The sequence below is a fragment of the Rhodofomes roseus genome (genome assembly GCF_022264815.1).
Source record: "Rhodofomes roseus strain CIRM-BRFM 1785 chromosome Unknown C8Q71scaffold_11, whole genome shotgun sequence".
Classification (NCBI taxonomy): domain Eukaryota; kingdom Fungi; phylum Basidiomycota; class Agaricomycetes; order Polyporales; family Fomitopsidaceae; genus Rhodofomes; species Rhodofomes roseus.
The window spans coordinates 341789-369733 of record NW_025952967.1 but is presented as its reverse complement, the minus strand read 5'-3'; the positions used below and the strand labels follow the sequence as shown (position 1 = coordinate 369733).

At 57.7% G+C, this 27945-nt stretch overlaps 11 protein-coding genes across 11 annotated transcripts; 7 read left to right on the top strand and 4 right to left on the bottom strand.

The window, feature by feature from the left end:
* The first annotated feature begins 7 nt into the window (after nt 1–7).
* On the top strand, nt 8–1334 carry C8Q71DRAFT_68884 (DNA glycosylase). Its single transcript, XM_047919837.1, has 2 exons — nt 8–1120; nt 1175–1334. Exon 1 carries the CDS (start codon nt 142–144, stop codon nt 1093–1095), a length of 954 nt encoding a protein of 317 aa, XP_047778439.1. The 5' UTR covers nt 8–141; the 3' UTR covers nt 1096–1120; nt 1175–1334.
* Nucleotides 1335–1736: 402 nt separating this feature from the next.
* C8Q71DRAFT_724002 (uncharacterized protein) lies at nt 1737–3059 on the top strand (the record flags this gene model as incomplete). The annotated part of the gene is made up of 3 exons (XM_047921617.1): nt 1737–2037; nt 2110–2256; nt 2323–3059. The coding sequence occupies 3 exons, from the start codon at nt 1737–1739 to the stop codon at nt 3057–3059; spliced, it is 1185 nt and encodes a 394-aa protein (XP_047778438.1).
* Nucleotides 3060–6072: 3013 nt separating this feature from the next.
* C8Q71DRAFT_868298 (uncharacterized protein) lies at nt 6073–8090 on the top strand (the record flags this gene model as incomplete). The annotated part of the gene is made up of 4 exons (XM_047928307.1): nt 6073–6217; nt 6288–6611; nt 6675–7525; nt 7590–8090. Exons 1-4 carry the CDS (start codon nt 6166–6168, stop codon nt 8088–8090), a joined length of 1728 nt encoding a protein of 575 aa, XP_047778437.1. The 5' UTR covers nt 6073–6165.
* Nucleotides 8091–12924: 4834 nt separating this feature from the next.
* C8Q71DRAFT_858155 (protein disulfide isomerase) lies at nt 12925–14860 on the top strand (the record flags this gene model as incomplete). Its single annotated transcript, XM_047927487.1, has 11 exons — nt 12925–13055; nt 13135–13162; nt 13219–13351; nt 13406–13484; nt 13733–13829; nt 13887–13968; nt 14024–14052; nt 14106–14214; nt 14276–14382; nt 14438–14628; nt 14731–14860. 11 exons carry the CDS (start codon nt 12925–12927, stop codon nt 14858–14860), a joined length of 1116 nt encoding a protein of 371 aa, XP_047778436.1.
* Nucleotides 14861–15378: 518 nt separating this feature from the next.
* Nucleotides 15379–16609, top strand: C8Q71DRAFT_810460 (general stress protein 39). Its single transcript, XM_047926047.1, has 3 exons — nt 15379–15665; nt 15719–16211; nt 16269–16609. Exons 1-3 carry the CDS (start codon nt 15484–15486, stop codon nt 16476–16478), a joined length of 885 nt encoding a protein of 294 aa, XP_047778435.1. The 5' UTR covers nt 15379–15483; the 3' UTR covers nt 16479–16609.
* Nucleotides 16610–16740: 131 nt separating this feature from the next.
* On the bottom strand, nt 16741–17851 carry C8Q71DRAFT_907780 (uncharacterized protein). The gene is made up of 2 exons (XM_047928970.1): nt 17392–17851; nt 16741–17347 (listed from the first exon to the last, which is right to left on the bottom strand). Exons 1-2 carry the CDS (start codon nt 17622–17624, stop codon nt 16984–16986), a joined length of 597 nt encoding a protein of 198 aa, XP_047778434.1. The 5' UTR covers nt 17625–17851; the 3' UTR covers nt 16741–16983.
* A 551-nt stretch (nt 17852–18402) lies between these two features.
* C8Q71DRAFT_760870 (uncharacterized protein) lies at nt 18403–20942 on the top strand. Its single transcript, XM_047923848.1, has 6 exons — nt 18403–18728; nt 18795–18867; nt 18918–19280; nt 19349–20040; nt 20103–20550; nt 20624–20942. The coding sequence occupies exons 1-6, from the start codon at nt 18639–18641 to the stop codon at nt 20716–20718; spliced, it is 1761 nt and encodes a 586-aa protein (XP_047778433.1). The 5' UTR covers nt 18403–18638; the 3' UTR covers nt 20719–20942.
* C8Q71DRAFT_760866 (uncharacterized protein) lies at nt 20943–22224 on the bottom strand. Its single transcript, XM_047923847.1, has 3 exons — nt 21888–22224; nt 21556–21831; nt 20943–21494 (listed from the first exon to the last, which is right to left on the bottom strand). Exons 1-3 carry the CDS (start codon nt 21999–22001, stop codon nt 21333–21335), a joined length of 552 nt encoding a protein of 183 aa, XP_047778432.1. The 5' UTR covers nt 22002–22224; the 3' UTR covers nt 20943–21332.
* C8Q71DRAFT_68297 (uncharacterized protein) lies at nt 22186–23719 on the bottom strand. The gene is made up of 2 exons (XM_047919780.1): nt 23442–23719; nt 22186–23384 (listed from the first exon to the last, which is right to left on the bottom strand). The coding sequence occupies exons 1-2, from the start codon at nt 23487–23489 to the stop codon at nt 22542–22544; spliced, it is 891 nt and encodes a 296-aa protein (XP_047778431.1). The 5' UTR covers nt 23490–23719; the 3' UTR covers nt 22186–22541.
* A 242-nt stretch (nt 23720–23961) lies between these two features.
* C8Q71DRAFT_68320 (uncharacterized protein) lies at nt 23962–25037 on the top strand. The gene is made up of 2 exons (XM_047919783.1): nt 23962–24450; nt 24508–25037. The coding sequence occupies exons 1-2, from the start codon at nt 24090–24092 to the stop codon at nt 24840–24842; spliced, it is 696 nt and encodes a 231-aa protein (XP_047778430.1). The 5' UTR covers nt 23962–24089; the 3' UTR covers nt 24843–25037.
* A 782-nt stretch (nt 25038–25819) lies between these two features.
* On the bottom strand, nt 25820–27925 carry C8Q71DRAFT_68456 (uncharacterized protein). The gene is made up of 2 exons (XM_047919793.1): nt 27634–27925; nt 25820–27544 (listed from the first exon to the last, which is right to left on the bottom strand). Exons 1-2 carry the CDS (start codon nt 27815–27817, stop codon nt 26271–26273), a joined length of 1458 nt encoding a protein of 485 aa, XP_047778429.1. The 5' UTR covers nt 27818–27925; the 3' UTR covers nt 25820–26270.
* Nucleotides 27926–27945: the final 20 nt, after the last annotated feature.

The window sequence follows — 27945 nt, the reverse complement described above, 5'->3', positions numbered from 1 at the left end:
GTCATGACCGAAATCTCAACTTGAACTTGCTCGCTTCCGCTGGTTCAACCACAACCCTGTCTGAGCTGTCGCATATTTGCGCAGACAGCTTCACTTTGAGTCTTTCATTCTGCCCTACGCCGTGCTCATCTCCGCCTGACAATGCCGCCAGTATTGAAACGTTCCCGCTCGCCGACCCCCGTCCGAGTCGGCCTGGCCGCGGACGGCTTGTCGCCTCATAAAGACAAAAAGCTTAAACTACTTGCTTCGCATGCAATAGCCTCTCCGTTTCCCGACTTTCCGCATCCGACACCCGCAGAGGCTGCTCAGGTGCACGACGTGCTTTCGTCAGCACACCCAAATATAGCCCCCGCTCGCTCAGCACCGACGGACGCAAACGACTCCGCTGGCACATGTGGGAAGGTGCCGAACGTGCTCGAGTCGCTCATAGGGACGATCCTCAGCCAAAATACGACGTCAAAGAACTCGACCGCCGCAAAGCGCGGACTCGATCAGAAGCTCGGTCGTAACAACTTCGCTGCAATCGCGCAGGCCCCGAAGGCAGACGTCGTCGACGCTATCCGGACTGGCGGGCTCGCGAACAAGAAGGCAGGCGTAATACAGAAGATCCTCCAGGAAGTGAAGAAGAGGCACGGCGTCTACTCGTTACAGCACCTCGCGGGAGTGCTTGACCCTGACGCGAAGGGCAAGGCGAAGGCGAGCGGAGATGTCGTGTCGGACGAAGAAGCGATGAAGGAGCTTGTGTCTTATGACGGCGTTGGCCCGAAGACCGCGTCCTGCGTACTACTCTTCTGCCTCGGCCGAGCGTCATTTCCGGTTGACACGCATGTCTTCCGTCTGTCGAAGTTGTTGGGCTGGGTGCCTACGAAGGCAGACAGGATAACAGCCCAAGCGCATCTCGACTTGAAGGTTCCGAACGAACTTAAGTACGGGTTGCACGTGCTCATGGTTGCGCACGGTCGGAGGTGCTCGGGGTGCAAAGGCGGGAATCGAGGGAAGGGTGACTGTGTCTTGAAGATGTGGTTGAAAGAACACAGAGGCGTAAAGGACGAGGAACTCCCAGAGTTAGTACTGAAGGCAGAGGAGGCCGCTTAACCGACGTTGTCAATCACGCCCACAGGTAAGTACCCTGCGTCCCGGCGTTCAGTTATGAATTTGACAGCATTTACTTCAGATTGTTTATAATGTATTATCCTCGCTTTGCTTGGTTATATGAACGTGACTCCGACCAACAGCTTAGCTGCTTGATTGGTCGTAGCTCCATTGTGGGTCGCCATCATGCTGGATGGAGTCCTGCAAATGGATGTTGTACGAAAGCCCTAGCTCACTGTATCTAAAGGTAACTCAGGAAATGCTCGGTGAAGAGGTAAGTCCATTGATGCAGTCCAATTGAACCACTTCCTACGTTGAAGCCGCAACATCCGAGTGTCGTGCTCAGTGTCCAAAACAGGAAGTGACGCCCACGGAAGCAAACCGCCTCACAACACGGGTACTGTGCCACTGACTGGCGTCAATGAGGCCATGCCCCAGCCACGCTGTATCTGATTTTGAAGCAGGGAATCTCCAGTGCACTGTATAGGTAGGTGAGCCACTGATGCATTGCCCGATAGGGCCGTCGAGTGGTTCTGCACGTTCACACCGCAAGGCACTGGACCGCAGGGTATAGCTCTGGGGACCGTGGTCTACCGTCGCTTCTTCTCTCCCCATCCAGTCCACCGACCATTGTTCTCGCCACCATGCCCACTTCCGGATTGGAGCCACAATGGGCAACGTGGCCAGCCAACGTATCGCAGTGGGAACATCGCTGCGACCCAACCGGCCGGCGAGCGTGGGTACCATCGCCTGAGACGGAGACTTTCCCGCTACCGACCTTTGATGAAACCATCCCTCCCGTTGTACCTAACGTACAGCGCCCGCAAGCAAGAGGCGACAGGCGCGAGAGCAGGCGGAGACGGCCTGCCGAGGACGACCCGTTTAAGCGCAAGTCAACCAATATTACCATCGGATTGCTCTCATTTATTCGTAAGCGCGTATTCGGTGCGTACGCTGCATGTTCGCGTCTCTGCCCGTAAGCTCAGAGTTGAACTGACGTAATCCCCTTCCGTGTAGGCAAGAAAGACCCGAGTCACGATCGACGGCGCGCGGACAATTGGCCGAGCCTCAATGAAGGGCGGCACGTCGTTACACCTGCTGAATGGAGAGCGTATGGCTATTGGGCCCGTCCGCGAGTCGGCCCAGTCCTCGTACATAATGCTAGTACGTCCGCTCATATACATGCTATCACCGCATGCAGTGAATGCTCATATCCACGCACGACCTCAGCACCGCCGCCTTCTCCACGCAACTTGTCTCATGAAGAGATCGAGGAGATTATGCAGTCCCTCTTGGACGAAAGAGGTGAATGGCACACCGAAAATTGGGTCCCGCGTGTCGAGCACCCAGCTCTACCACCGCGCCCTGCGATATGGCACACACCACGACCGAGTGCCCTTCATCTTCCCTCAACCGCTCTGCAACTTAATCCGTATCTTCAGCACCGCCTGCTCGGGCGGCCTCCCGTCCTGTTCGACATGCGTAACGAGCCGGTCGGAGTGGAGCTTGGGGAGCTCCCGCCCGCCATCCCAGGAGGGGAACCCATGCACATCTTGTTCTGCCCAAACGGCCCGGATGGCGCGCAACCCGCAACGTATCCCCCAGTGTCTGAACTGTACATAGGCGCCCTAGCGGACGATAACTGTGATCCGTTTCCCTGGCCCATGTTGGTCTTGCCACATCATTCGGAACTCCCGGTCATGGTCATGGACGTCCTGAGTGCGCTCATTGCGAACTTCGAAGAACTCATGACGCCAGAAGAGGTCGCGGCGCTGTCGGAGCAGCGCCGGCAACATATGTATCGGGCGTACTGGGAGCGCGCGCGCATGATGGTTAGCGGGCGAATACCGGGTGACGACGACGGCCTGCGGCGGATTGATTACCTCGGAGACAGGCCGTTCTTCAGAGGACTGGAGCCAGCCCCGGATGGGAACGGGTTCATTCTGTTCGTTGGTCCGTCGCACTGAGCTATGGTGGCATGTTGGGTGTCAGTGACCCTGTATCTGTAGCACTCTTACTGTATCACGGTTCTGGGGCAGTCTATGTAGGGCATCTTGTAGTACCAGCTCTTCTATTCCACACGGTCGTACGTTGCTTACTCTAGGCTTCCGCGGTCATCGTATGCAAAGCTCAATCAAAGGTCCGCGCTGGCCCCGACTCTATTGCAATAGGTTACCGGACGCTCGCCCAGTTCAATTGCAGGAGTGCGATTAGAGCAGCATGTCCCACACGGGATTCGCTGCTAAGGCCGGAAACCTATCAGCAAGGCTGCAGGCTCGTCCTGGACTCAACGTCTTGTCAACCCGATGTTCCGAGCATCCTGATGCAAATGCAGAGAGCCCTTCCGATGTATAGGGTCAAGAGCTTGACTGACCGGCATGTCGTAACCACAAGGCCTAGCACGAGGTGCTGCACATATCATTGACAGTACCCTTGCGAGGTAGTCAAAAGACGTGACGCTCTCGGTTTTGTGGCTACTTAGGGAATGATAGAACATGTGGCGTTGGCAATGGAAGCCCGAGCAACTCTGACGCCCCGGGGTACAGCGCCGCCTGGAGCCTGCCACCCTCAGAGCGCGCGCGCCATTTTGACGAACAGGCACATTGAATTGGTATTCGGGCGTACCGGAGCTGGACACACAGAGCACGTCTGTCTAGCATGCCCCGCAGACGCGCGAGCTCGTCATATCAAACACCACAGCGCGTGAAAGCGTTCGTCACCTGGGGAGTCGCATGCCCAGCTTAGGGAACGCGAGTCGTGTTCGCCGACGAGCAGCGCCGACCGCGGGTCTTTGTACGGCATCGTACGCGCGACGTCCGCGCACCTGACACGCTCGCCGTCGGTCCGCTCGTCCGGGCGGCGAATGGGAAGCTGTTGACTGGATGGAGAAGGGGCCCCGACAGAGAAGGCGGTGAGCAATTCGCACCATGTCAAGCGCGGGTTCCCAAGCTCATGGAAGGGGGTATGTCATGAAATCACTGCGCGAGCGGTTACATGTCGGTGAGCGCTCGTGCGGGCGCTCCTCTTCAAACGGACGAACGAGCGGACGCCTGTGTCCTGTGTCAAGGTAGGGCGGATAGACAAGAAGACGAGCGTCCGAGAAATCTCGGAGGAGCAAATGCCAGCGGGGGCCAGATACAACCGACAAGCATGCGGTAGCGCGGAAGCAATGCGGGGGCTCGAAGTCCGCTAGCTAGAAGACCGATACTATGGAGGAAGACACCGGTCGCTGTCAATTGGGTCTTGGAAGCCGGACGCAAGTCGGAGAGTCACTATAGACTCGTCAACAGAGACCATTGAACTAGTGAGCGTCCAGCGATGACTTGGTCAGTGATCAGCACTCAAATGTCAATTAAGCTGAGAGGTGAACGTACATTGACATGGGATGTCCGCTCGACACGAGGCGTGTATGAAAGGATAGATTTGGTCTTCATTGGTGTGTACTTCAGATACAACGACCCTCCGAGTCGGCGGAGGACGGTGAACCTACAGTATGGGTCAGAGAACGGGGAGCATACCAGTCGGGCCGGGGGGCTCGTCTCATCAGAGGATTCCACATGGAAGTTTGAACAGCGGGAGCACGAGGGCGGGTAAGACAGCGCCTGAATGATGCAAAGTAGCCTCGAGGTGGTCGCAGTTGAACATGTCGCACAAAGCGGTATGGTATTAGCCATGTTCAAGTAGATGATTCGAGCAAAGTTTCGAGCAAAGTTTGCACGCCGTATTTTGCAGGTCATCCGTCAGGCCTTGGACACGTGTCAGCGGCGTACCAGAACATCTGAATATATTTGTGTACGTACCCGGATCCCGTTCTTTTGAGCACGAGATGGAAAGGGATTGCCATGAGCATATTGCCGACTCCACAAAGCATGTCTGGAGAATCGCAAAATCAGTGGGAGATGAGCACCGCTACGCAGTGGAAGCGGCGGCGACGCGCTGGGCGACGGAACAGAAACAAGCGCCAAGGACCTGGGACCCCGTATGGTTCCGCGAGAGTTTATGCCCATCGATCGATTTGCGACCGCCATGCTGCCTGCTTACCAGGTTCGTCTTTTGCTTCCGTTTCATGGAAAGTACGGCGACTGGACCTGTTGCATTGGCTCCCATGTTCGGAAACATGGGCATGTTTGAGGATCAGCAGGGTAAGGGGTTTGTCGAACAACACACACGCGCCACAAACCTCACAGACCTGAGAAGGATATCATCCGTGCTACAAGCAATGACGAGGGCTCCAGGACTTCGGGATACTGGGACGCAACGCACGATGCAGTGTCCGGGGACTCCGCCGTGTTGTCTCTGGCTTTCGGGCCCGACGACGACGTGAGATTGCACCATCTGGACGGGCAAAGAAACGGTCGAGGAAGTCGTAGTGCCGGATCTTGGGATTTTTTGGCTGTGCCAACGGTTGGCCAACGGAGTGCCTGAATCTGCAAGGAAAGTTCAGGTCAGCCGACTCCGCGAGGCTGTACTATCGGGTCTCATGCGGCGGCGTACCGATACTAGTACTGGGCGGCTGGCCATCGACACGGGTTGGTGGAATTCGCTCATATCGAATGCATCGCTCCTCTGCCATGCAGCTCAGCTGGGCGGCGCGCAGGAAGGAGCAACCGTCGCGTAGGTGCGGGCGGTGAAGACGGGTGAACTGATGAGGAATTCATATCCTGGCTGCGCACCTGGCTCCGGATCTTGTTGGGACTTCATGGGACCTCATTGACATGCGGTATCTACCGCATATGAGTGTTGTTTTGCTCGCCGAACGTGTGACATGGACGCGCGGGGGCAGTGCGGATGTGGATGCAGAGGGCCGGCTAACAGGGAGGTTGCCAGCCCGCAGGCTTCGAGTGGGTCTGCATGCCGTCGGCGTCGAGGCGGAGGGAAGTTAGATTGGGAGAAATAGGTCCCGGCTCGAAGTTTATCTTGTTGACATGACGGCCCGAAAGAGAATAAACGAACTGTTAAATGGGAAGCGCGCTACCGTGACTTGGTTCCGATTGCATCTCTGCTCAGAACCACTCTGCTCTCCCCGAGTCTACCTGTGCATCCTGACCGCTGCTGCATCTCCTACTCTGAACGATGGCCGCAACGCACGAGAATGATGTCGGCCTCGCCGAGGCCGACGACGACGGTAGGCCCCTCTTGCCTCTTTTGGCGATCCACGCGTTGTACTCACCGACCACCACCACTATGGCGTGTAGACGGCATGCCCCCCCTTGTAGACAATCCTATCTCAGCCATGACATTCACGTTCGCGACGGACATGACTCCTATCACGTTCAGCAGCGACCCGACGACCTACGAGCTGCCCTCCGAGGGTGGAGACGTCCCCGAGATGTCGATTTACTCGCCCCCGGCTTCGCCTGCTCTCGGGCCTATGCGCATGTCCCACGCGAAGAAACGCGACCCGTCTTATATTCCTCGCCCTCCGAATGCCTTCATCCTGTTCAGGAGCTCCTTCATCCGCGCTGAACACATCCCAGGCAAGATTGAGGGAAATCATAGTGCGCTCTCGAAGATCATTGGTACGTCGCTTCAGGCCTCCCTTACGGCTGACACGTGTACTATTATAAATTTTCTGTCTGCAGGTAAATACTGGAAGGCACTCCCCCGCGAGGAGAGGGAGGTCTGGGAGGCGAAGGCCATAGTGGCACAGGCTGAGCATCGCAAGAAGTACCCGGACTGGCGGTTCAGGCCTAGCGCGAACGCACTGGCCAAGGTGAAGGATGGACCGAAGAGACGCGTCAGAAAGGGCCGTGGCGAGGCGGAGAAGGAGGTCCGAAGTCGAGAGAAGAGGTGCGCCAAAATCGCTGATCTATTGGTCGCTGGGAAGACCGGGCCTGCGCTCGAGGCCGCGGTGAAGGAGTACGATTGTACCGCGGATGGCCATACTACAGCGAAGAAAGTGAAGAGAGAAGTCGCCGCCGCCGCTGCGCCGAAGGAGGAGGCGAAGGACGGTGGTCTGCCTGGCGGCGATACTGCGCAGGTGGCTGGACCGCTGCAGCTCGACGCTGCTCCCGACGATCGCCCTGGCCGTATGCCAGGCACTGCAATGCGCTCCATGACTCCGGACGCTGCTTACGACGCGAGGTTCAAGGTTCCGCTGACCTCCATGTTTAAGCGATCGTCATCCGCTCCGGCCTCGCACTTCCGCAACAATAGCGGTCAGACCGACGAGCTGGGGCGCGCTGTCACTGCTAATGGACATACGATGCCCACGACACCACCTATGGTGTACGCGTCGCCGACCCCGAGCGACATTGCCTCGCCTGCCCTCGAACACGAGGAGGCGACACGTGTAGGACCTGTCATGTACTTGTCGAATGACGGCATGCACAAGACGGTCCCGGATGGCACGGCCGCCACGCAGCAGTCTGTGCCGAACTTCTACGGTGCCGGAGAGTTCATTCCTTTCGGTGACAGTCCACAGTGGCATGCGGTGAGTGCGAACGCAGACAGGAGCTCAGCCGGGGCTAATACATGATTTTTCCCGTTCCGTCTAGGCGTCCGCTCCGAGCCCCAGTGTGACCGAGTGCTGGAGCCCCCCTCTGCCCTCCTTCACGCCGGACATCGAAGGCTCCATGAGTCCTCTTCAGCCGCCCAGCCCCGTCGCGTTCAATATATCTAGTCCGCGGGTAGGGAGCAACGCGTTCGACCTCCCGATGTTCTCGAAGTTCGATGGAGACCCGCACGCGTCTTTCCACTCTTCCTATTCATCGCTCAAGGGTTGGGCCGGCGATGCATTCATGAGGGGGGATCAGCCCCTGTCCCTCATGGCGCCCCCTTATGTTTTCCCGCCGTCCGCAGGAGCGGGCCTTATTATGAAGGACGCGTTCGAGGCCGCGACATGCGTCGATTGGCGTGGCTTTGTTGGGGCTTCGATGGTCCAAGATTTTGCGATGTACTCGCCGAACAACACGCGCGATCTCGAAGGTGGGCAATATCATCCTGAAGCGCTACAGAATATTGGCTGTCACCCGAGCAACAGCCCATACGTGTTCTGATGGCGGTCCGAGAACACACTCGTAACCGGAACGTCTGAATGGTGCTCTTCAATGATCTCTGGAAGCTTCAACTCTTCCCTCTAGAGGCTGGCGATCGGTTTTGCGTCGCGTGCGTCCGTTGGTGATTCAACTCCCAAACACGTCGCGGCTATGTTTCATTTCCTTGGTGATTGTATCTTCTCTATTGTTTCTTTTTGTATCATCCACAGGATCTCCGCCCCCTACGTCGAGCGCGTCATCCTCTGATGCACTGGCCGACGCGCGGACTGCGGTATCCCTCGGGAGTTTCCGTACTCTCCCCCTCCGCTCCCTTCTCGAACATCGATCTCCTGTATTCGTATCTCCCCATCTCGCTCGTTATGTATCTGGACCGTACCCTGGATTCTTCTCATGGTACGTGGTCCTATTCTTGTCGCTCGCTGTTCGTTGCTCATGCATTGCTCATATCGATTTTGTTCGTAGTAAAGATGTATGCGAATTACGTAGCACGGCTTTCACGAATGTCACGGCACACGATTTTGACGTCAAGTGTTGGTGCCTCCCGGACGACAGCGCGAGCCAGGTCCGTTCGGAAGGCGCTTTCCTCGTGCCTTTCTCTTCTGGTTCCGCTCGTTAGGCACTGATCGTCCAATTCCACGCAGGGCAGAAGTCCTTATCTGCCATGACACACGTGGGTTTATCAGCTGATTGCTGATCAAGGCGCTGCGAGTCCCCCGACTCTGTACTCACTACTGATCAAGTACTCTAGCTAGACAGTGGACACTGCTCAGGGCGGTTTGTTTTCGGATGGCTTACGAGTACAGTGTGTAGAATCTTCGCAAGGTGAGATCGTCCGTGCTGTGCACAATCCACGGTCCAACGCATGCTACGCACCCCACGCATGCGCAAGCGCCAGGAGACTGTGAGTTACACTCAGTGCTTTATATTGCGTACCATGTACCAAGCTTTTGACCGGCTCTGGTACGGCGACTCCGCCGAGACTCAATGGCCGTACGTGATGAGGCGCGTAGACGCAATAGGTGTGCGTATTCTCATAGAGCTCCTCAAGGTGAGGTCGCGCCGTCACTGCACATGCTACACTCCCTGATTCGTGATCCGAGGAGAGTATTCTTAAAGCCAAGGCGAGTCCCCGGCCTTCCCAACCTTCGAACATGCCCGAGCTCTCCGTAGCAAGTTTCTGTTCCTCTCTCATCTCGGGGCTACCGCAACCCAAGCGCCGTTCTCCCTAGCGCGGCTCGTCCGGATACCAGGTATGTCATTCTCGACCCCGAAAACCATTGCCATCTCGCTGGATCGCTCCCCGCGAATGTTGGTTTGGATGGCGATAATGTTCCGTCTCGGCCACCCTTACGAAGAGAGGTGTCTTGTCTGCGCCAGCCTTACATGATGGCGGCGCCTGGGCCTGGACGTCGCGACCGCGCAGACCCGAGCCCATGGATGTGGACGTATTCAGTCTATCTCTTCCATTTCGTAGAAGGCTCGCACGGGTGCCGCATGCAATCGTTCTGTCAGCAATTAGGGAACAAGGGTCCGACATCGCCAACGTGATCTCGGGGTACTCTGACTTTACAGCGTAGCCTCCGTGAGTTTGAGGGCGCGAACTCCACCGCGCCCCCAAACTCACGGAGGCTACGCCGTAGAACTTGCCTTGGCTGAAGCGGGATATCTACACAGCCTACTACTCATACTCGCCTGCGAGGTACGTGGACATCACTGTGAGGGGAGCTAATTGCGGCTCACGCTATTCTGACACCCAGATCATCTCCGTCGCTGGTCAACGAAATGAACGAAGGGGTGTCGACAGACTCCGCGGCAATACTAGAAGGCGATCTCACACCAAAGTTCAGGATTACTGTGCACACATCGGCGGCGTACCGACTTGTCAGCTTGAACTTTATCTTCTTGGTCAGCAAGGCTAGCTTTCGAGATACCGTTGCACCAGAATGGGTATCATGTGCTCGGTGATTGCAGCCAGGGTCTCGACGGCACGGATGTGCTACGGACGCTTTTCATAAACTCGGAGGCGCCTATTGGACGCTTCCTGCACATGGACATGGCCGCTACGACGCGCCGATGCGAGTACTAGCTCGATGCCAGCGGAGCTCTCCATTCCTCCTCGATGGAGCGCACCGGTCGAGAACGAGGAGGTGGAATACGTTCTCGTTCTGCGAATGCAAACCGGGGGGGGGGGGGGCTCGACTTCGGTGCGTGTGCAGTTGTGCTTCTGAACGGTTCATATATCTCATGGTGCCCCTATTTGCAAGGGGCTTGGATCCGGTAGGGTAGGCCTTGTTCTCAACACGAGTCAGTGCCTCTATATGTGCATTCTGTGTGAAGCGCGTCCCACAGTGCCCATGTGCGTTTGGGTAAGACATGTCACTTAACCTCCGCGTATCTATTGACCTCTACATTCAGGATTGATCACTACCTGAGCTTTTGTTCGCCCTCTCTGGACATCAGCTAAGGTTTGTGCCGTCATACGAGGCACTGTTACGCGCCCATAAGTACTAGTATTTATGGCCGTTACCGACATAACTCAATGGCAGAGACGCTTTGCGGCGCCTTGGAAGCATCAGCCAGGCTCTGACATCGCTGATGAACTCAAGCCTTGCGGGACTGCCATATGCCTCTCGGGCACTAGTCTCCTATAGCGACCGGCGGAGGTTCGAGGCCCGAGCGTCTCCTTCATGCGCAGTGACTGACATGGACTTTGTTCGGTAGCGGTGCCATTCCCATTAAGGCAAAACTCCACTCTCTGTCCGCACATCATGACGGCGATACCGATCGAGGCATCCCTGCAAGGAACCGGCATAGCGTGGCTTATGCGGTGACGATCCGATCTGTGGTCTAGGTACTAGGAAGCGCCCGACTCCTAACTGCGATCGTGTTTCAGGTGCGTCCTCATACGGATGGTGACTCACAGAAGCCATCGCAGGATGAGTAGATTCGTGACGTGACTACCAGGCGTGCAAAGGAAGGGTAGAGCATCCCCATCGTCTGGATGTTTACTGTGCCATGAGCATCGTGATGCTGCCACCGATTGTGAACGCTGTCCAGTGCTGAATCAGGTGTACATCCTGGTGCGTTGGCCTATACTGGTAGTAATTCAACGGACTAGCCCCCTTAGACTACATGCTCTTGGACGGCTACATGCTCCAAACTGCAAGATACAGGCATCTCAAGAACCCTTCTCGTCGAGCCATCCGCATGTACAGTAGTAGATTTCACACCAACGCGACCGCGTACGTTCATCAATGTGCCCGAACATGTCAGTGTCGATTTTAATCGCTTCTATCAACACCTTGAGGTCGTACGAACATGCAACTGAATGTGGGCTATAAGTTGTAAGTATTAAAACCATTTTCTCTCTGCGCTTTGTCGTCTTATTTCCCCATCGCCTTTAGGATGGAAGAGCCTTTGATTTTCTCTTAGGAAATATAGCTTCTTGGTGCCCTCAAAACGCTCCAGTTAAGGCCTCGCCTTCGAGTTCTTCCCCTGTACTTCAGCATGCACAACCTCGGTAACCATTGTCATCTGCGTGTGCCCATAGAACTCAAGCGTCAGTATGTGTCTCCCCTCTAGCAGCGTACCCCCTAAGTGATGCGATGACACGACGCCTAGATTGCGTATTGAGTGAGGAGGAGCCACACGCACCGCACGCCCGAGCTGCGTTACTGGTCGTTTTCGCCTCAGTGGAGTTTGGTGGCTGTCCGCGAGCCAGAGGCGAACGGATCGTCCTGTACATTCAAAGGGCACTCAAAGCACCAGTCGACTGACTTGAAACAGTCCCATCATTGTGCAACAACGTACCAGGGCGACAATGCAGCGATGCTACGTCAGGTCCGCAATAGCCGACGAAAGGGAGAGGGACGAAAGAAGACGATACCACCATGCATTTCGAAGTCGGGGCCCGTTGGTTCAGGAAAACAGAGAGGCGAGAATGCGTAGAATCGCTGCTACGGCGCGGTACTAATATGGCACTGCACAGTGCACACAGTCGTTGGGCGTTGAGGTAGCGTCCGCGGTGCAGCTTCCACACCTGTCTCTCAAGACAGGCAGGCTTGATCGCTCCGTCCCGCTTCTTTGTTATCCTCCCAAACAGTGAATGACTGATGAAGCAGCAAGCGACTATGTCGTCCCAAAAACAGGCTGCTCGTCGGATATCCGCTGCCCATCCGGAGAGCGTTCCTAGTGAGCGCTATCGCCGTCGAGATGTCGAGGCGGCTAAATGGACCCCCTTCCTGCTGCTGCTACTACTGAGGGTGCTTCACCATCCACGCGGCGTACTCGTACAACGATCGCGTGCCACGAAGTTGCTGGCTGACTACTACATAGCAATGCCAATGCTAGTACGGACTTGCGTCTATATTGTGAATCATACCTTGGTTCGAGGATGCACTGACTTCAACGTACACAATGGCACTGACTTGTCAGTCAATCGTGAAAACAATGTACAATGCGTTGGAGCCTGGCAGCGCGAGTCCAAGGAGACGGCAATGCGTCGAGTACTACTTGGGCCTGCACGATGTTAACGTTATATATGTTGACGCATGACGACCCAGACTGCCCGAGTTATTCAAGCAGACCCCGTGGTCAGAGATGTCGATAAAGGGAAGAGTCCTCCGAAACTGAAGAGTTTACCAAACGTCGCGGCGGCACCGTACAGCACTGAGCGTGAACAGACCGAGTCTCTCGGAAACGCCAAGTTCAGACTTGCCTTATTTGTCAGCAGCGTCTACAACGCGCCCATAAGCAGCGGAAGCTCCACGTCTCCCTCTCAAATCCTCTTCCTTTCCTCCCCTCCGACGACCTCAGGCTTCTTGGTTCCGACGCCATGAAGTTCACGTTCACTCTCCTCGCTGCCGTCGTCTCCTTGGGCGGGGCCCTCGCCTCCAACGTCATCGACCTCGACCCGGACAACTTCGACCAATTCGTCGGCCAAGGCAAGCCCGCACTTGTCGAGTTGTGCGTGTTCGGACCACCCGGAGTTTCTTTCCGAGGGTATGGGATGGTTTACTGACTGGTCACGGATGCGCTTGTGCAGCTTCGCGCCATGGTGCGGTCACTGCAAGGTACGCTCGACCGCGCTCTAGACGCGTGCTCGGGAGCTGACGTGTTCCAATCCCAGAACCTCGCGCCCATATATGAAGAGGTCGCCGACGCGTTTGCGCACGCAAAGGACAAGGTCGTCGTTGCGAAGGTCGATGCGGACGGGATCGGCAGGCCGCTCGGGCAGAAGTACGGCGTGAAGGGCTTCCCGAGTGCGTGTTGCGAGGATGGAAGGTGCTAGTGCGGTACTGACACGTACGTCGCAGCGCTGAAGTGGTTCGGCCCCCAAGGTGGAGAGCCGGAGGACTACCAGGGCGGGCGGGAGTTTGATGACCTGGTGAACCTGTGAGTGGCCTGTTTTTAGACCGTATTCCCCCATCGTTTCCCGGCCCGTCCTACGTTGAGAGGACAAGACGCTGGTCCCTTCGAGCTAGCAAGTCTATCCCGGTCGCGTATATGATGGTTTCTAATTTTCTCTCCGAAGTCGAGAGTCGTCCGGCTTTCCTCTTGCGGACAAAGTTATCTCAAATCTGACGCATTGTTCTGGCTTTTCGATGATCGTTACCCGAACATCCATGTTGACTGTCTTGCAGCATCACCACGAAGTCCGGTGTGAAGTCCAGCATCAAGCCTCCCCCGCCCCCGGCATACGAGGTCCTCGACTACTCGAACTTCGATGACGCGGTCACTGTGCGTACTCCGCGAACATCACGATCAAAGCATGCTTGCTAACCCTTCTGCTCTCAGAACTCGGATAAGAATGTTCTCGTCTCTTTCACGGCACCGTGGTGCGGTCACTGCAAGCGCCTGAAGCCTACTTGGGAGAAGGGTGCGTCCAAGAACCCTGCCGATGCGGTGGAGCGTGCTTACACCGTTCTATCTAGTCGCCGAGATCTTCGCCACAGAGTCGAACGTACGCGCATTCTCCGCATCTCTATGCTATCATGCTGACTGAACCTCTTGCAGTGCGTTGTCGCGAACCTCGACGCCGACGCGGTCCAGAACAAGCCGCTCGCCGAGAAGTACGGCGTCCAGAGCTACCCGACGCTCAAGTTCTTCCCCAAGGGCTCGAAGGGTGCGTTGTACTCCGTGCTCCTCCGCTTCGTCGTCAGACTGACCGGTCCTTGAACGTCCAGGCGAGCCGCTTGACTACGACGGGCCGCGCAGCGAGGAGGCCTTCGTCGACTTCCTGAACGAGAAGTGCGGCACGCACCGCGCGGTCGGCGGTGGCCTCAGTGACCTCGTGCGTCTTCGCTCGCTCGCCCTCCCTAGGATGGCGCTCACGTCTTCAATCACAGGCTGGCCGTCTGCCCGAGTTGGACACGCTCGCGTCGCAGTTCTTCGCTGCGACCGGCGCGGCGCGGGACACGATCTATAAGGACGCGACGGCGCTGGCTGCGAGCGTCGGCCCTGCTGCGAGCCACTACGTGCGCGTGATGGAGAAGGTGGTGAATGGCAGCGAGGAGTACGTCGAGAAGGAGAGCAAGCGGTGAGTGTCCCTGCCCTGTTTGCCCCCGCCTTCCTCCGCTTCCTCTCGCTGGCTACTCTGTGTTCATGTCGGATGCTGACCGGTGCTTTCTCGGACTCGCAGGTTGGCGAGCCTCCTCCAAAAGCGCACGCTCGCGCCCGCGAAGCTCGACGAGCTCAAGATCAAGGCGAACATCCTGAGCGCGTTCAAGAAGGTCGAGGAGACCGTCCAGCGCGTGGCGGACGAGCTCTGAGTGCGGAGTACCAGTACGCGGTAGTCGGTGCGGATGTATTGCGCTAGCCGTGCGGACTTATTTATTTGCTGTCTTGGATGGTGTATTGCGTGGGTTTGTTGCGTGTTGGTGAGTACTTGGGAGGCTGGGTGGCAGGGAATGGACAAGACGCTCTGCCGCCCAGCGAGTTTCCAACACATGGTCAGTGCCACAAGTAGAGCACAGCTCGGCGAAGGAAATCTTCCTGGTTAGGAAGGACACCTTCCCCATTTGTCCGTGATGCCTGAAGTACGTCGCCCCTCACTTGCCTCCACGACGACTGATGACGCACTTGGTGGCGTTTGTTACTGTCCATTCAGGAGTCTAGGCACTCGAGAGTAGAAAGTCGACGCAAGGGTGAAGCGATGACGTCAGACCGTGCGCCCCACGACGAGGATGGCAAGTCGGTTGCCCCGCTGCCCGCCGCCGAGCCTTCCTGGAGCTGCAGGCGCGCAACGATGGGGTCACCCATGGCGTAGCCGCGCCAGCGTTCTTCCCCACTATATATATATATATACCATGCTCACCATGCCCCTCCGCATACACCCTCCTTGCGGCTCATTTCATTTCATTCATCACAGCCACGACCCCGAGTTAGACACAACATGGCACACGAAGGAACGACGCTGAAGCAGAAGGTCCCCGCACAGTCACAGGACCTGCCTGGCCTCCAGAAGGCCATGGCGCCCGAGCCGTTCGACACCTCGCTCGAGACGGGCTCCGGACCAAAACCGTACGTCGGCATAGGCAAGCTGCGTGGCAAGAAGGCTCTGATCACGGGTGGAGAGTGAGTGTCCGTGCCACCGAGCACAGACGCGGCGCTGACCCGCCATTCACCAGCTCAGGCATCGGGCGCGCAGTCGCGATCCTCTTCGCGCGCGAGGGCGCCGACGTGACCATCGTGCACCTGCCCGCGGAGCAGAAGGACGCGGAGGACACCGTGCGCGCGATCCAGCACGAGGGGCGGCGCGCGCTCTCGGTCGCGTACGACCTCGAGGACTTCCGGGGCGCGCACGCGGTGGTCGACGCGCACCTGCGCGCGTTCGGGCGGCTCGACGTGCTCGTGAACAACGCGTCCAAGCAGGTGATCACCAAGGACTTCGCGGACATCGACCTCGACTCCGTCGAGAGCACGTTCCGGAGCAACATCCTCCAGATGTTCGCCGTCACGAAGTTCGCGCTGCCCCACCTCCCGCGCGGGAGCAGCATCATCAACACGACGAGCGTGACGACGTTCCGCGGCTCGCCCAGCATGGTCGACTACGTCTCGAGCAAGGGCGCCATCGTCGGCTTCACGCGCTCGCTCGCCAAGCAGCTCGAGCCCAAGGGCATCGTGAGTCTCCCATAGACTACTCGGCATCTCGATCCGCTCGCTGACCGTCGCCCGTAGCGCGTCAACGCGGTCGCGCCAGGCCCCGTGCACACGCCCCTGCAGCCCGCGTCGCGGCCGGCAGACGAGATGGAGGGCTTTGGCGAGAAGAGCAGCATCGGGCGCGTCGGCCAGCCGAGCGAGATCGCGCCGACGTACGTCTTCCTCGCGTCCGCGGAGGCGGAGCTGTACTACGGCCAGATCATGCACCCGTACCCGCTTGGGGACTAGGCGAGTGCGTGGCCGGGGAGGATGGGACGTCAGAAGAGGGGCTGTGATTGAAGTCTATGGTGAACCGGTGTACGATATGCAGGTAGCCTGAAATGAGATGTGACGGTCAAGCGTTGTTTTGAGAGACCTGGGCAACGACGTGCGAAACTGACGCGACACATTGTCAATGAACACGACGCTCAGCTGCGACATAACGATCATAGACATCGGTATCGCCAGAATAACCTCTCCATCACTCACTGCTAGCTGGCATACAATGAACCCAGGATCCAATTGAGCACGTTTGCTTGCGTAGACCGATGGTAATAAGCACATAGATATATATTTACAGCGCTAGATAGTTCTCCGTTTAGTACGCACAGGGAGCCATGCATCTCCACCCCAAACACCCAAGCGTAGTGATCACAGAAGCTGGAAGCTGGACCTTCGTGAGGTATCAAAGAGTGTCTTCAATGGTTCACCGCCCGGTCCACCCTCCTCAAGAGTAAGCCTCCATAGTCGCTCCCTAGCCTCGTCCGCGCCGAAGTATCTCTTCCCCGTGTGTTGCCTTTGTTGTCCCTACGTGCCAGTGAGGCTCCTGGTGGGCTTCAAGTTGCAGCAAGGCGTAGAACATGTGCTCCGCGCAGACCTCGGATGTCACAGAGAAAGGGTAGAGCAGCGCCTTGCCGATGGTGCCCATCAGCGACGTACGCACGAGGCCGAGATACCGTAGATGAAGGACGTTCGTGGCTCCATTTCCCCGAAGCTCTGAGCCAGTGTACCGCGAGGACCCGCGACGAAGGACGCCCTCGATCATCTCGCGTGAGGCATTCAGAGGATTATACCTCTTCTTGAACTTCAGTCCGAGGTCGTCCAGACCGACCTTCAAGCTTCAAGCTTCAGGTTCCACCCGGAGCCGGGACCCAGGACGGACATGACCCTCGCCTCTTCTCCCGCAGCGTGCGCTTTCCTCAGCAGAATGAGGAGGTCGTGGATGGACTTCCATCGCGCGCAGTGGAGGACGTCGCCTTCTCTGCGTGCTTCATCGGGAAGAGGTAGGTCTCCATGAAGGAGTGGGGGTTTCCGACAGCCATCGAGGTGGGCTTCGGGTAGGTATTGACAATTCCTGCTGCGGACGAGTCCAACCACACAGAACGATGCTGGCATTTCGTTGAGGGTACCCAGCGAGTGTCTGCGAGTGCGCGAAATTTGTCTCCCCTAGGCAGAGCCCAAAGAAGACCTCCTGGACGGGAAATAGCGCGAGCCAAAGCCTGGCCGACACTGGAGGTAGCTATAGGCCGCCCACAAAGGCAGCATTGAGCAACAGGAGATCCATTGAAGGAGAAGGCAGCATTCGCTGGGTGACGGACCGCGGCGATAGACGGCATTTGTGAATCCACGACGCGGTATTCCGAGATACACAACTACGACTTGCTCCCGACGCTCACTCGCGCGCATTTCATAAGCCCCAAGATGCGCGAAGAATATAGCTGGTACTGAGTTATCCGCGGACCGCTACAGCCTGCTACCTGCGCAACTGCTACAGTTTCTACAGCTCTTGCTATTCCTCAGGCCTCAGGCCTCAAGTTGTCGCGCGAGGGTTGTTCGGAGCAGGACGGCCACTGCTTCTGTCGGTTGCTTACGTTGGGCTTCGTCGGGTCACGCCTTCAGGTTCTATCTCCAGACTACTTATACAGCGTGTGTAGTTGCTGACGCGCTGACGACTCTGCTACTCTTAGAGACTATCTCCCATCCAACTCCCATCGCTGGCCATCCGGGTCCCAGTTCAGACTGTCTTCACGTAGTTTCTCCATACCATGCCACAAGAGCGGCCAGTGAACCTTCCTGCGCTCGATTTCCTCCGTAACCTGGCTGAGGCAGTAAATTCCGACCCAAGCGGTGGCGACGCTCGCGACTTTCTGTCGTGCTTCTCCGAATATCTGCAAATCGACAGTACTGAGCCCGATGGTATGTCACGATCCCTGACCTCGAGACGCGATACTCAAACGAGCAGAACGCGAGCCACTTCCGGAGCTGCAGGAGGCGAGCGAGCTAGCGGGGCGCAAGATCTACGACGCGGCTCACGCTCTGTATCTGCAAGTCGTTGCCGCCATTCTTGGCGCAGACTTCTCCATTCCCCTTCCCCGAGACCAGGGCGGTGGAGTCAAATGCGAAGAGTATATGCGACTGTCCATGGATAACAGAGTCAACCTTATGATCTGTTGCAATGGCGTCGCCACTTGCCTGGATGGAATGCACAAGGAAACAGAGGTTGTGATCCCGTGCTTTTGTATCCATCATTCAGTTGCTGACTACATTCCGTACATGCACCGGTAGGCGTTGGAATGGTACGAGGAAGTGGACATCTTGTACAAGAATGCCCGCTTCGCAGCGCGTCCCGCGTTGCATGGTGTGTAACCACGCAGAGGACTGACCATACGTCAACTGAGTCACCAACAGATTGGGAACACTACAACCCGCAGCCGCCTCGACAGGACTTCTACATGCAACGCATCAGAGCGCTGGTGGGTGTCGCAGACATGTACGTCCACCTGGGGAACACAGGCGCTGCTGCACATCGCAGAAGCACAGCGGACGCGCTCATCAAGCACGCCCCTGCCGGTGTCAACACCCGTGCTTTGCGTGTGCTCTGCCCGATCTACCTCCTGAACGCCGTAACGCAGTTCCGGCACCCCGACCCGGAGCTCCTGAAGCAATGGGAGCCGCTGAACGAGGACCTGCAAGTCCGCGGTTCGTGGCAGAGGATGAAGATCTCCAGGAACATACTTCCGCGCATGAGCTTCGCGAGCTTCATCTGGCAAAGTGCGTTTCTGACTCAGTGTTCTCTCCCTCGCCGCAGCCTGTTGACTTCGGCTTCGGCTTCGTCGCAGGTCGCCTGTACATTTGCGGCGGGATGAAGGGCGGCTCCCCAGAGGTATACAACGACTTCCACTGCATGGACCTCAGCAGGCAACCCGGGACATGGCGCGAGCTCCCGCGCTTCCCCAGAAAGGTCTGCGTCAACCTGCAGCTGGTCGTGCACGGCAACAAGGCGTACTGTTTCCGCGGCGCGGCGCGCATCGACTACTTCAACCTCACCACCGAGCGCTGGGGGTCGGTGCTGACGCGCTGCGTCGATCGCGCGGGCGAACCGGTGTCCTGGCCGATCCCGGACGGCACGCTCTCCAGCTACGCGATGCACGTCGCGGACGGGCGGATGTACGTGTTCGGCGGGGCGGCGAAGGGGGCGGACTTGGGATGCAACTTCTTTGCCGTGCTGGACCTCTCGACGAAGACGTGGCAGCACCTCTCGGGCGTTGCGAGGATGCCGGAGGCGGATCCTGATGAGCCGGGGCCGAGGAGGTACGTCGCGAGCTGGGTGGACGGGAGGAAGGAGAATGTCTACTTGCTGCAGGGCATGGCGGACAGGGCGGCCGCGGAGATGTTCGACCAGGCGCATGTAGCCTGCAACTCGCATGGATACGATGACTTTTGGAGCTGGAACATCGAGGAGCGTAAGTGGCGGAGGGAGAAGATGGTCGGGAACGTACCCTGTCCGAGGACGGAGATGGCTTCCACATACGTACGTCTTTCATCGCTGCCCGTGGACCACCGCGGCTCACCTCTCACCTCTCACACCACCAGAGCCCGGCCCTGAACTCCGCGATCGTCTACGGTGGCTACAGCCCCGAGACCCCGACGCTCTTCGCCGACTCGGACCTGCGCTTCAGGTTCACCTACTACGCGGACACCTTCGTGCTCGACCACTCCTCCGCGTCGCCGGCGCCGCGCTGGCGGCACGTCGTGCACCAGGGCTTCCCGACGTACCGCGCGCAGAGCACGCTGCTCGCGGACCCGGACACCGGGCGGGTGTACCTCTTCGGCGGGTACACGAACACGGACCAGGTGCCCTCGGGCAACCACGGGCAGCTGTGGACGCGGAGCTTCGGCGACCTGTGGCAGCTCCGCCTGGACGTGCCCGGCGGCCACTTTGAGGAGGTGGACGTCGCGGATGAGGAGCGCAATGCGCGGCTCGGCCCGTGGCAGCGCTGCTTCAGCTGCGGGAACACGGGGATGTGGAGGAAGTGCGGAGGTGAGTCTTGGAGCTTGGATTGTGGACGCTCGAGTGTGGGCTGACGAAGTGGTGTGCACGCGCGGTTGATCAGGGACTTGCGGGGGACGTGCGTTCTTCTGCGACGATGCGTGTCAGAGGGAAGCCTGGAGGGAGCACAAAGAGCTGCACAATTGTCGGAAGAGGTGAGCTCTTCGCTGGCGTGCCTTTAGTAATATCTTCGCCCTAGAAGTCCGAATCAACCGTCCCGAGAGATTTGCAGCGATCGCGTCACCGTCTACTATACAGGTCGGATCTGTGACGTTCACGTCTTACTCAAATACATGCGTGTAGCTTTAACCGCGGGTGCACAGCGAGGGAGACGAGATTAGAGAACCCTCTGTCGTTGAAGTCAATGGCGGAATGGTGTACGGTATGAAGCAGCTCAAAATGAGCTTTGACGGCCAAACGTTGTGGAAGACGTCCGGGAAACCATGTGCGACACCAAGGCCGCTGAGTGGAACATTGTAAACACGACGCTCAGGTCCAACTCACCGACCGCAGACGTCTATCGCCAGTCGACAAGCCTCGCCACCACTCACCGACATGCAACGAATCCGTCCTCTCAGCCAGCGCGCGTATGACCGAGGTCCAGGATACGTTAGGCAGGCACCAAGGCCCCGAACGAAGGAAACCTCACGAGGTTCATCCGACTCTACAGCACCGAGGTCAGTACGCATACACGCAGTGCAACACAGGATTTCCAGTAAGCACGTCTGCCTCTGTAGACCGATGACAGGCACGATAGATATATAGTTACAGCGCTAGATAGCGAGGTTATACTCGTACTCGGAGCCGACACTTTGAGATATCCACAGGACGATAGCGGATAGCATGAGCGCGATGTTCTGCGAGACGTTCGCGTAGCCGTAGTAGAGGAACTGCTCCGGGTAGTCCTTCAGCGCGTACTTCAGCACCAGGACCGTCTATGCCCCACCGAAACCCATCAGCATCCCAACCAAGAATACATGCGAGAACGAGACGCACCACGCTGCCCGCAAGACCGCCCGCCATGAGCGCGAACCCAATGAACAGAATGAGACGCGCGCGCCAGACCGCAGCGGCGTCGCCGAAGCCCTCCTCGCCGCGGACGCGGTCCTTGTCGATGAGGTTGATGATGATCATGCCGAGGAGCGAGCAGATGCCGGGGACCCAGTCGACGAAGGCAACGTGCACGGGTGGGTCGAGCTCGTCGTTCCACGGGTCGCGCGCGTGCGCGGAGAGGATCGCCGCGTCGAGGAACGTCCAGTTCGCCAGCGCAAACTACGCAGGGCGCGGTGAGCTCTCAGCGGTGAATAGCAATTCTTGGATGGACGTACGAGACCGCCGGCGAGGTAGATCCCGATGGTGCGCCGGTGCTTGCCCAGGCTGAGGGCGGGGAAGGGGTTCAGGCAGACCCGTCGAGGGTCGTAGTTTGCGCGCGGGAGAGACATGGCCAGCAGCGTCTGTGTAATGTACAAGCCCGATTGGTGGCGCTGGCGTGAAGTGTTGGCTGCACGGACGTCGTTCGCAACAGTGAGCTCGAGGAAGGGGTGACGACCGCAGCTGCGAGCTGCACTCGCAGCGGGCAGAGGAGCGTGGGAATGTGTGAGCGCCCGCGGCTCAGTCCCGCGCAGCGAAGGTCGATCTCGCCTTGATCTTGTCCATCTCCTCCTCCTCTGCTCGTTGATAATTCACTGGGCGAATTCTTCAGTCTATGTCGCGGTGCGATGAAGGCCACAATAGGCTGTAACGGGGCTCATATATGCTACCGCTTCACTGTCTGCTGAAGTCCTTAAACTGGGGGCGAGGTCTGGGATACTCTGGCTTGGATTACTGGGTCGATCTCATGCATCAAGAGGTACTTGCACACTTACCCGTATGATTCGACTTTCACGAACCCAATCGCTACTGACATACGACATTCAAAGGGCAGAATATCGATTGTCTTCGCACCAGCCCACCTGTGGGCTGAGCTAATGCGCGATGTGCTTCTACTTGGCTTCTACGCCCGCAAGTCGCAAACTCGGATAACGTCGCGACACTGAAGGCATGTTGATGAGATGTTGTACGACAGAGCAATGAAATCTATTGTAAGCAACAATCTCTTCGATTGGTGCTCGTGATAGATCCACTGGCCTCAGTCGTGCAACATCGTGGCTCGGTGCTAGACCCCTCATTATACGCGGAAACTTCAACAACGGTAGACCGCAAGTCATCGTTCCGATACTTTTTGACACTATTTTAACTATTGTAAGCAACAATCTCTTGGCGACAGCAATCACATCTGACGACACGCGTAGAGCATGATAAGTCTCGTCCCAGACTCTCGCACCATATCCCCGTGGGTAACAGCAAGTTGCACGCCGACTGAGCGACCATCCTGTCCGCCGAAGTCGCGACCTGCCATTGCCGTCGGGGAGATGAGACGGATGGAGCGTCAGCACGGATCTCTTTGGGTGTAGGATGAGTGGACTTCGTCGTTTGGCGTCGTGCCTTCTCGTGGATGATGTCGAGTATAAACCGATTCGGTCCAGTGAAGGAGGACAGTGAAGCGTCGGAAAAGGAGAGGCGAGACTAGGGGACCTTCGTCGGGACCTCCTCGGACGCGGGGATATGGTGCGAGAGCCCACGTTGTCATCAACTTTCCAGTTGATCTCCGCATGCATATGGTGAGGTCGAGGTTCGTCGCGAATATAACTGTCTCGAAGGCGGTGTGCTCTGGCGCTGCTGAACCATTCCGCAAACGTCTCCTCCCTGATGTGATGGCCGTACACCATACCCGTCATCTGTTCGCCCCTTTGCGTGAGGGTGCGAAGGGTCGCCCATCCTTGAACCTAGGTGAGTCGTCTCGTCAGTCCGCTAGAGTGCTGTTGAAGGGACATATGCATTACCAGGTCTAACACCCGGTTGCAGCGTTGTACATCGGGGATTTTCCGCATATAATCATCCCCACCGAGATCGCGCCTCCGTGTCGTCCTCCATGCGAATCCTCACAGTGGTAGTGGCTCCCGGCAAGCGCTTCCCGGACATCACGTTGCTGCATGCTACTGGGCGTAACAGATGACGGCGACCCAATGCGACCCTCCGCCGCTTCTTCGTCTTCGAAGAGTAGTTTTTAGGTTGCGCATAGCCCTGGTTCGTCAAAGGGTCAGCCTGGCTCCTCGAAGGGTAGGCCTTGAGATATCACCGCTGAGGTTCCTCCATCCATCGCTCTCACCAGGTGATGCACCCCAAGAATTGTGCGCAGGCGGATCGCGGTGGGCTGTTCGCCGAGGAGTTCTAGTGACGTCGGTTCCTCGACGTGCAAAGCATTGACGAGAAATACCATCATACTCGGTGCCTCGAAGACCCACAGGTCCAGTAGGCTTTCGGCGGCCTGCGGCCACTCGAGCACGCGTGCTACTGGCAGGAGTGGCGATGAGTGAAGAGATCCTCATTGTCGGTGGACCTATCGTCGCCCCGCGTCGGTGGTGTTCCTGAGGAAGCGTGCAGGCCGTTCTTCGGGAGTGGTTCCTGGGGCAACCTGCGAATATTTGAACATGGCCATGCTTCGGTCGGTGTTGACGTGGTCGCTCGAGGCCGGTAGCGGGGATGAAGATCCCGGCGACACCTTGAAGGCACGAAATTTCATGAGTTGGGTTCGCTCTGTTTCGGGGTTGGACGCACATCGAGGAGAAGGTTCGGCGCAGATTGTCCAGCGGGTGAAAGACGGATTCGATAGGGTCCTTCCCGCAGCAGTTGTAGCACTTCATCAATCCGCTTGTCCCGCCCGGTATTGGGGGAGAACGCCAGGCGTTTGCAGTTCCGAGTTACTGACGCAGCTATCAGGTGTTCGTACGATATGTCTGCCTCGGGACGCACGACCGCCGAAGCGTCTGCCGCAAGTCACCCCCATAACGAGTAAGTCTGACGCTTTGACTCTGACTTGGGCTGCTTACATATGTGGTCGCTTGCCAGTCCCCGTCCTGCCCAGGCACAATCACCGGGGCGTAGACATAGTTGGCAAACATGTTCTTCTTGAGCGTCGGCGGGTCGGAGTCGCCACGGCAATGGGCAGGGCCTTCCTGGCTGCTCCCATGCCTAGTACGCAATACTCTCCGCCGACTTCTGTAGCCGGTGGGGCAGCTGCTGATGCTATGGGGCAGCTTCGTTGGGAGCTGGCGTCGGCTGGAGAAACGGATGGGCCCTTGCACGAATCTAAATGCTTCACGTCAGGCTGGCCATCTTGTCAAAGCGTCGCGGACTTACTGTGCCAAAGCTGTGATCCCACCGGCGGGAGCTACGTCATGTAACTTATATCGGTGCGTCCAATGCCCACTGTATCCTCTGCACTGACTTTGCCCTAGGTCCCGCACGCTGTCGCATGGGCCAGACCCTGTAGGTAGCCCGCCAGGCATCCGCGCTTCTCCATATACGCCACCCCCCTTGTCTGCGGTTTCTCAGCGTCTTCTTGCAAGCCTGGTGTATGGTGTCCCAGGAGGCTGTACCTCGTCTGTGGATGGGATCCCTTATTGCTGGGTCGACGTCATCCGCGGCGTCCTCCGTGATAGCCCCGGGGGTCGACAATGCGATTCGATAGACTGTCAAACCGTTGCGGCTGCGTCGTAGGGGTCGGAGTCTTTGTGCAATCTCTGCGAGGCTGCGGTTACATCATCGCTGTGGCACGTCAGATTGGATGGCACTCACCCACATACGGTACACGCCGTACGAATGTTCGGCTCCCAAGAGCCCGTGTATAGATGATCACATCCGGCCAACGAAGTGCAGCACCTGAAAACGCTGCGCGCGAGGCTTAGAAGCCCTGATGGTGGGTCCTGGGACGGCCACGCCGATATCGTAGGAGGCAGCTGTATTTCAGCTGTTCTCTTCGCTCTTCGCGCTAGGCTTCCACTAGTGTAGGAAGCTGCTTTGCGTTTCGCGATCTTGCGTGGCGTGACTTGCCGTTTCAGGTCAGGGAGTCCTACGATGACTACAAGCGGACATTGTTGCCTATTCAATGGATCCACTTGCCCCCTCCCGAGTTCATCTAAGCGAAGAACCAGGGTACGGAGAGACGGCATCTGAGTTGCGCGCATATGCTGTACTTTGTGGCTGTGGAACGTGGATGTTACGGTTGGAGGAGGTCCCGGATTCGGCGTAGGATATCGAAGGATGCATGGCTCTCGGGGTCGTATGGCGTGGCGGAGGTACATGGCCAGTTGTCGTCATTCGGTGAGTTCGTAGCTCTGAGAGGCGACGACTGGATGCTGAAGGAAGCCTCAGAGTGCAGGTCTTTTATACCTCGCGAGAGGCTAGTCTTGCCACTGGCGACGACAATGGACGCCCCAAGGGTGTCTCCGCCTTGCAACTGGGCCCGGGTGGCCCATTGTCGCTGCGTTCTCTAGGTCGCTTTATATGGACTGCATTGTCCACCTGGGCAACGATGACTTGCACGGAGAGGCAGCTCTCACATCGCACTGTGCGTCAAGTCTATTCGCGGGCGCACGATGAGGCATGTCAGCCGCTACACATGTACAGGGCCATGATCCAACCACGGACAGTTACACGGAAAGCACTGTTCAATGTATGAACCAGGACAATGATCACAGTACAAGCGGGCCGTGAGAGGGTGCATGACAATCACAAGTTTGCTATTAGCGGTTTAGCCACACGTCCAATAATCCCGAGTTCGATGATATAGATACATAAGCAGCAAGCTACAAACGAAAACATTACGATGTCTAGTATACTGAAATGTCCATTGCGTCAGGCGGTAACGGAAACATTGCCTCCAGGTCCTCAAGGGGTGTGCACACGCCCGGCACAGTCAAGTCGTCGAGGAATGACCGGAGTTTGTCCTCCAACGCAGCGGTCCTCGTCGCCGTTTCCTCCTTGTAGCGAGTTATTCTTTTCTCGTCGACGTGAATGCGGCTCCCAGAAAGCCATCGCGCACTCCCGAAGAAGGCCTCGTTCCAGTTCTCCTCACGGCTGGCCTTCGTCGGGAGCTTCTCACACTCATCTTCGTCCACCTGCGCGTCCCAGATGGTCTCTTCGCCGTCCGTGACCAGCTTCTCCCACTCCGTCGTGAAGCTGACTTGATGAGGAAGCACGACGAGTTTCGGCTGCGTCTTCGCCAGAGCTCGGAGAGCAAGCCAGATAGGCGCGTCGCGACAGCAGTACCAACCTGCGCCGGTGTAGATGGACACGACCAGCTTGTCCAAGACCGACAACAGCTCCCGGACGAACTGGACAGCCCGGCCCAGCTCGGCCCTTGTAATCATTGCATCCATGATTTGGATGCCACAGCAACGCACCCGAGGGAACAACGACTTGAGGCCCTTCGCAGGGAACTTGGCGTAGATCTCGTGCAGCATTGGCTCGAACGCGACGTGGGTCGTCTGCTGGAACAGCTTGTTCGGCCAAAAGAAATGGTACGGCCGCGTCGGGTATTCGTCGCGCAGGATCAGGACGTGGCGCGGCCGGGACCTGCTGTTGGCAAGCCAGCCCTCCGAGACCAATGTAATGTCGATCGCCAGTTTCTCTATCGTTCCGCCCGACGCCACCTCCTCCACTATGTCCTTCGCAGGGTCACCGAGGATGTCTTCTCGCGTGATCGTCGGGTCCCTCCTCGATTCTTGTAGAACGGCCGTGTGGCACCAGAGGTGGCGGACGAACCTGGGTATATTGAGAGCACCTTCGTCCTGCATCGCTTCCTGGACCTCTCGGGCCTGCCTGTTGTATTGAATCCGGACAGTCTCCCATCGCTCTGTCAGCTCCTCGACCTCCTCCTGGGAGGGCTTCCGTGGACGACCGCAGTTGGCGGACGTATGCTTGATCTGCGCTGCGCCTTTAACGCTAAGGCTCGGGGGCGCACGAGCGCCCGCAGCCTTTCTAGCGGGGCCACGCCGCAGACCGACCATGGAGCGCTTTGTCAACGCCACTGTGGATGCCTTCTTCTTGACATACCACTTCGCTGCCCTGGGCTTCCTCGGTGGCATGCTAAAGACTAGAGGAGCTGGGAGTGCGTCGAATCGGGAGGAAGAGGTCACCCGATGTGCTTCTCGTCAAAGACCATGGTCACTTATAAATGGCAGGGATACCTACCGTGCATACCAACGGTCGTTTCCAGGGCCCGCGGTGGCCAGCATGCGGGCGTACTGGGTAAAGGGTCAAAGCACCAGGGCCACTGTGGCGGTCCGTCGACAGGGCCACCCACAGGTGGCCGTGCAGTCTCGTTTTGGCAGTCGCGACCGAGAATTGCCTTTCTGGTGCTGTATTGTCTTACCATCGGTGACGCATCTTCGGGTCGTAGACGTTAGTTCGTTTCCTTACTAGGTATGGGCCAACGTTCCATAGCAACAAGGAGTCGTCTGTGGCCCTGATCGCCTTCTCGTCGCAGAACTCAACGAGGCTCAA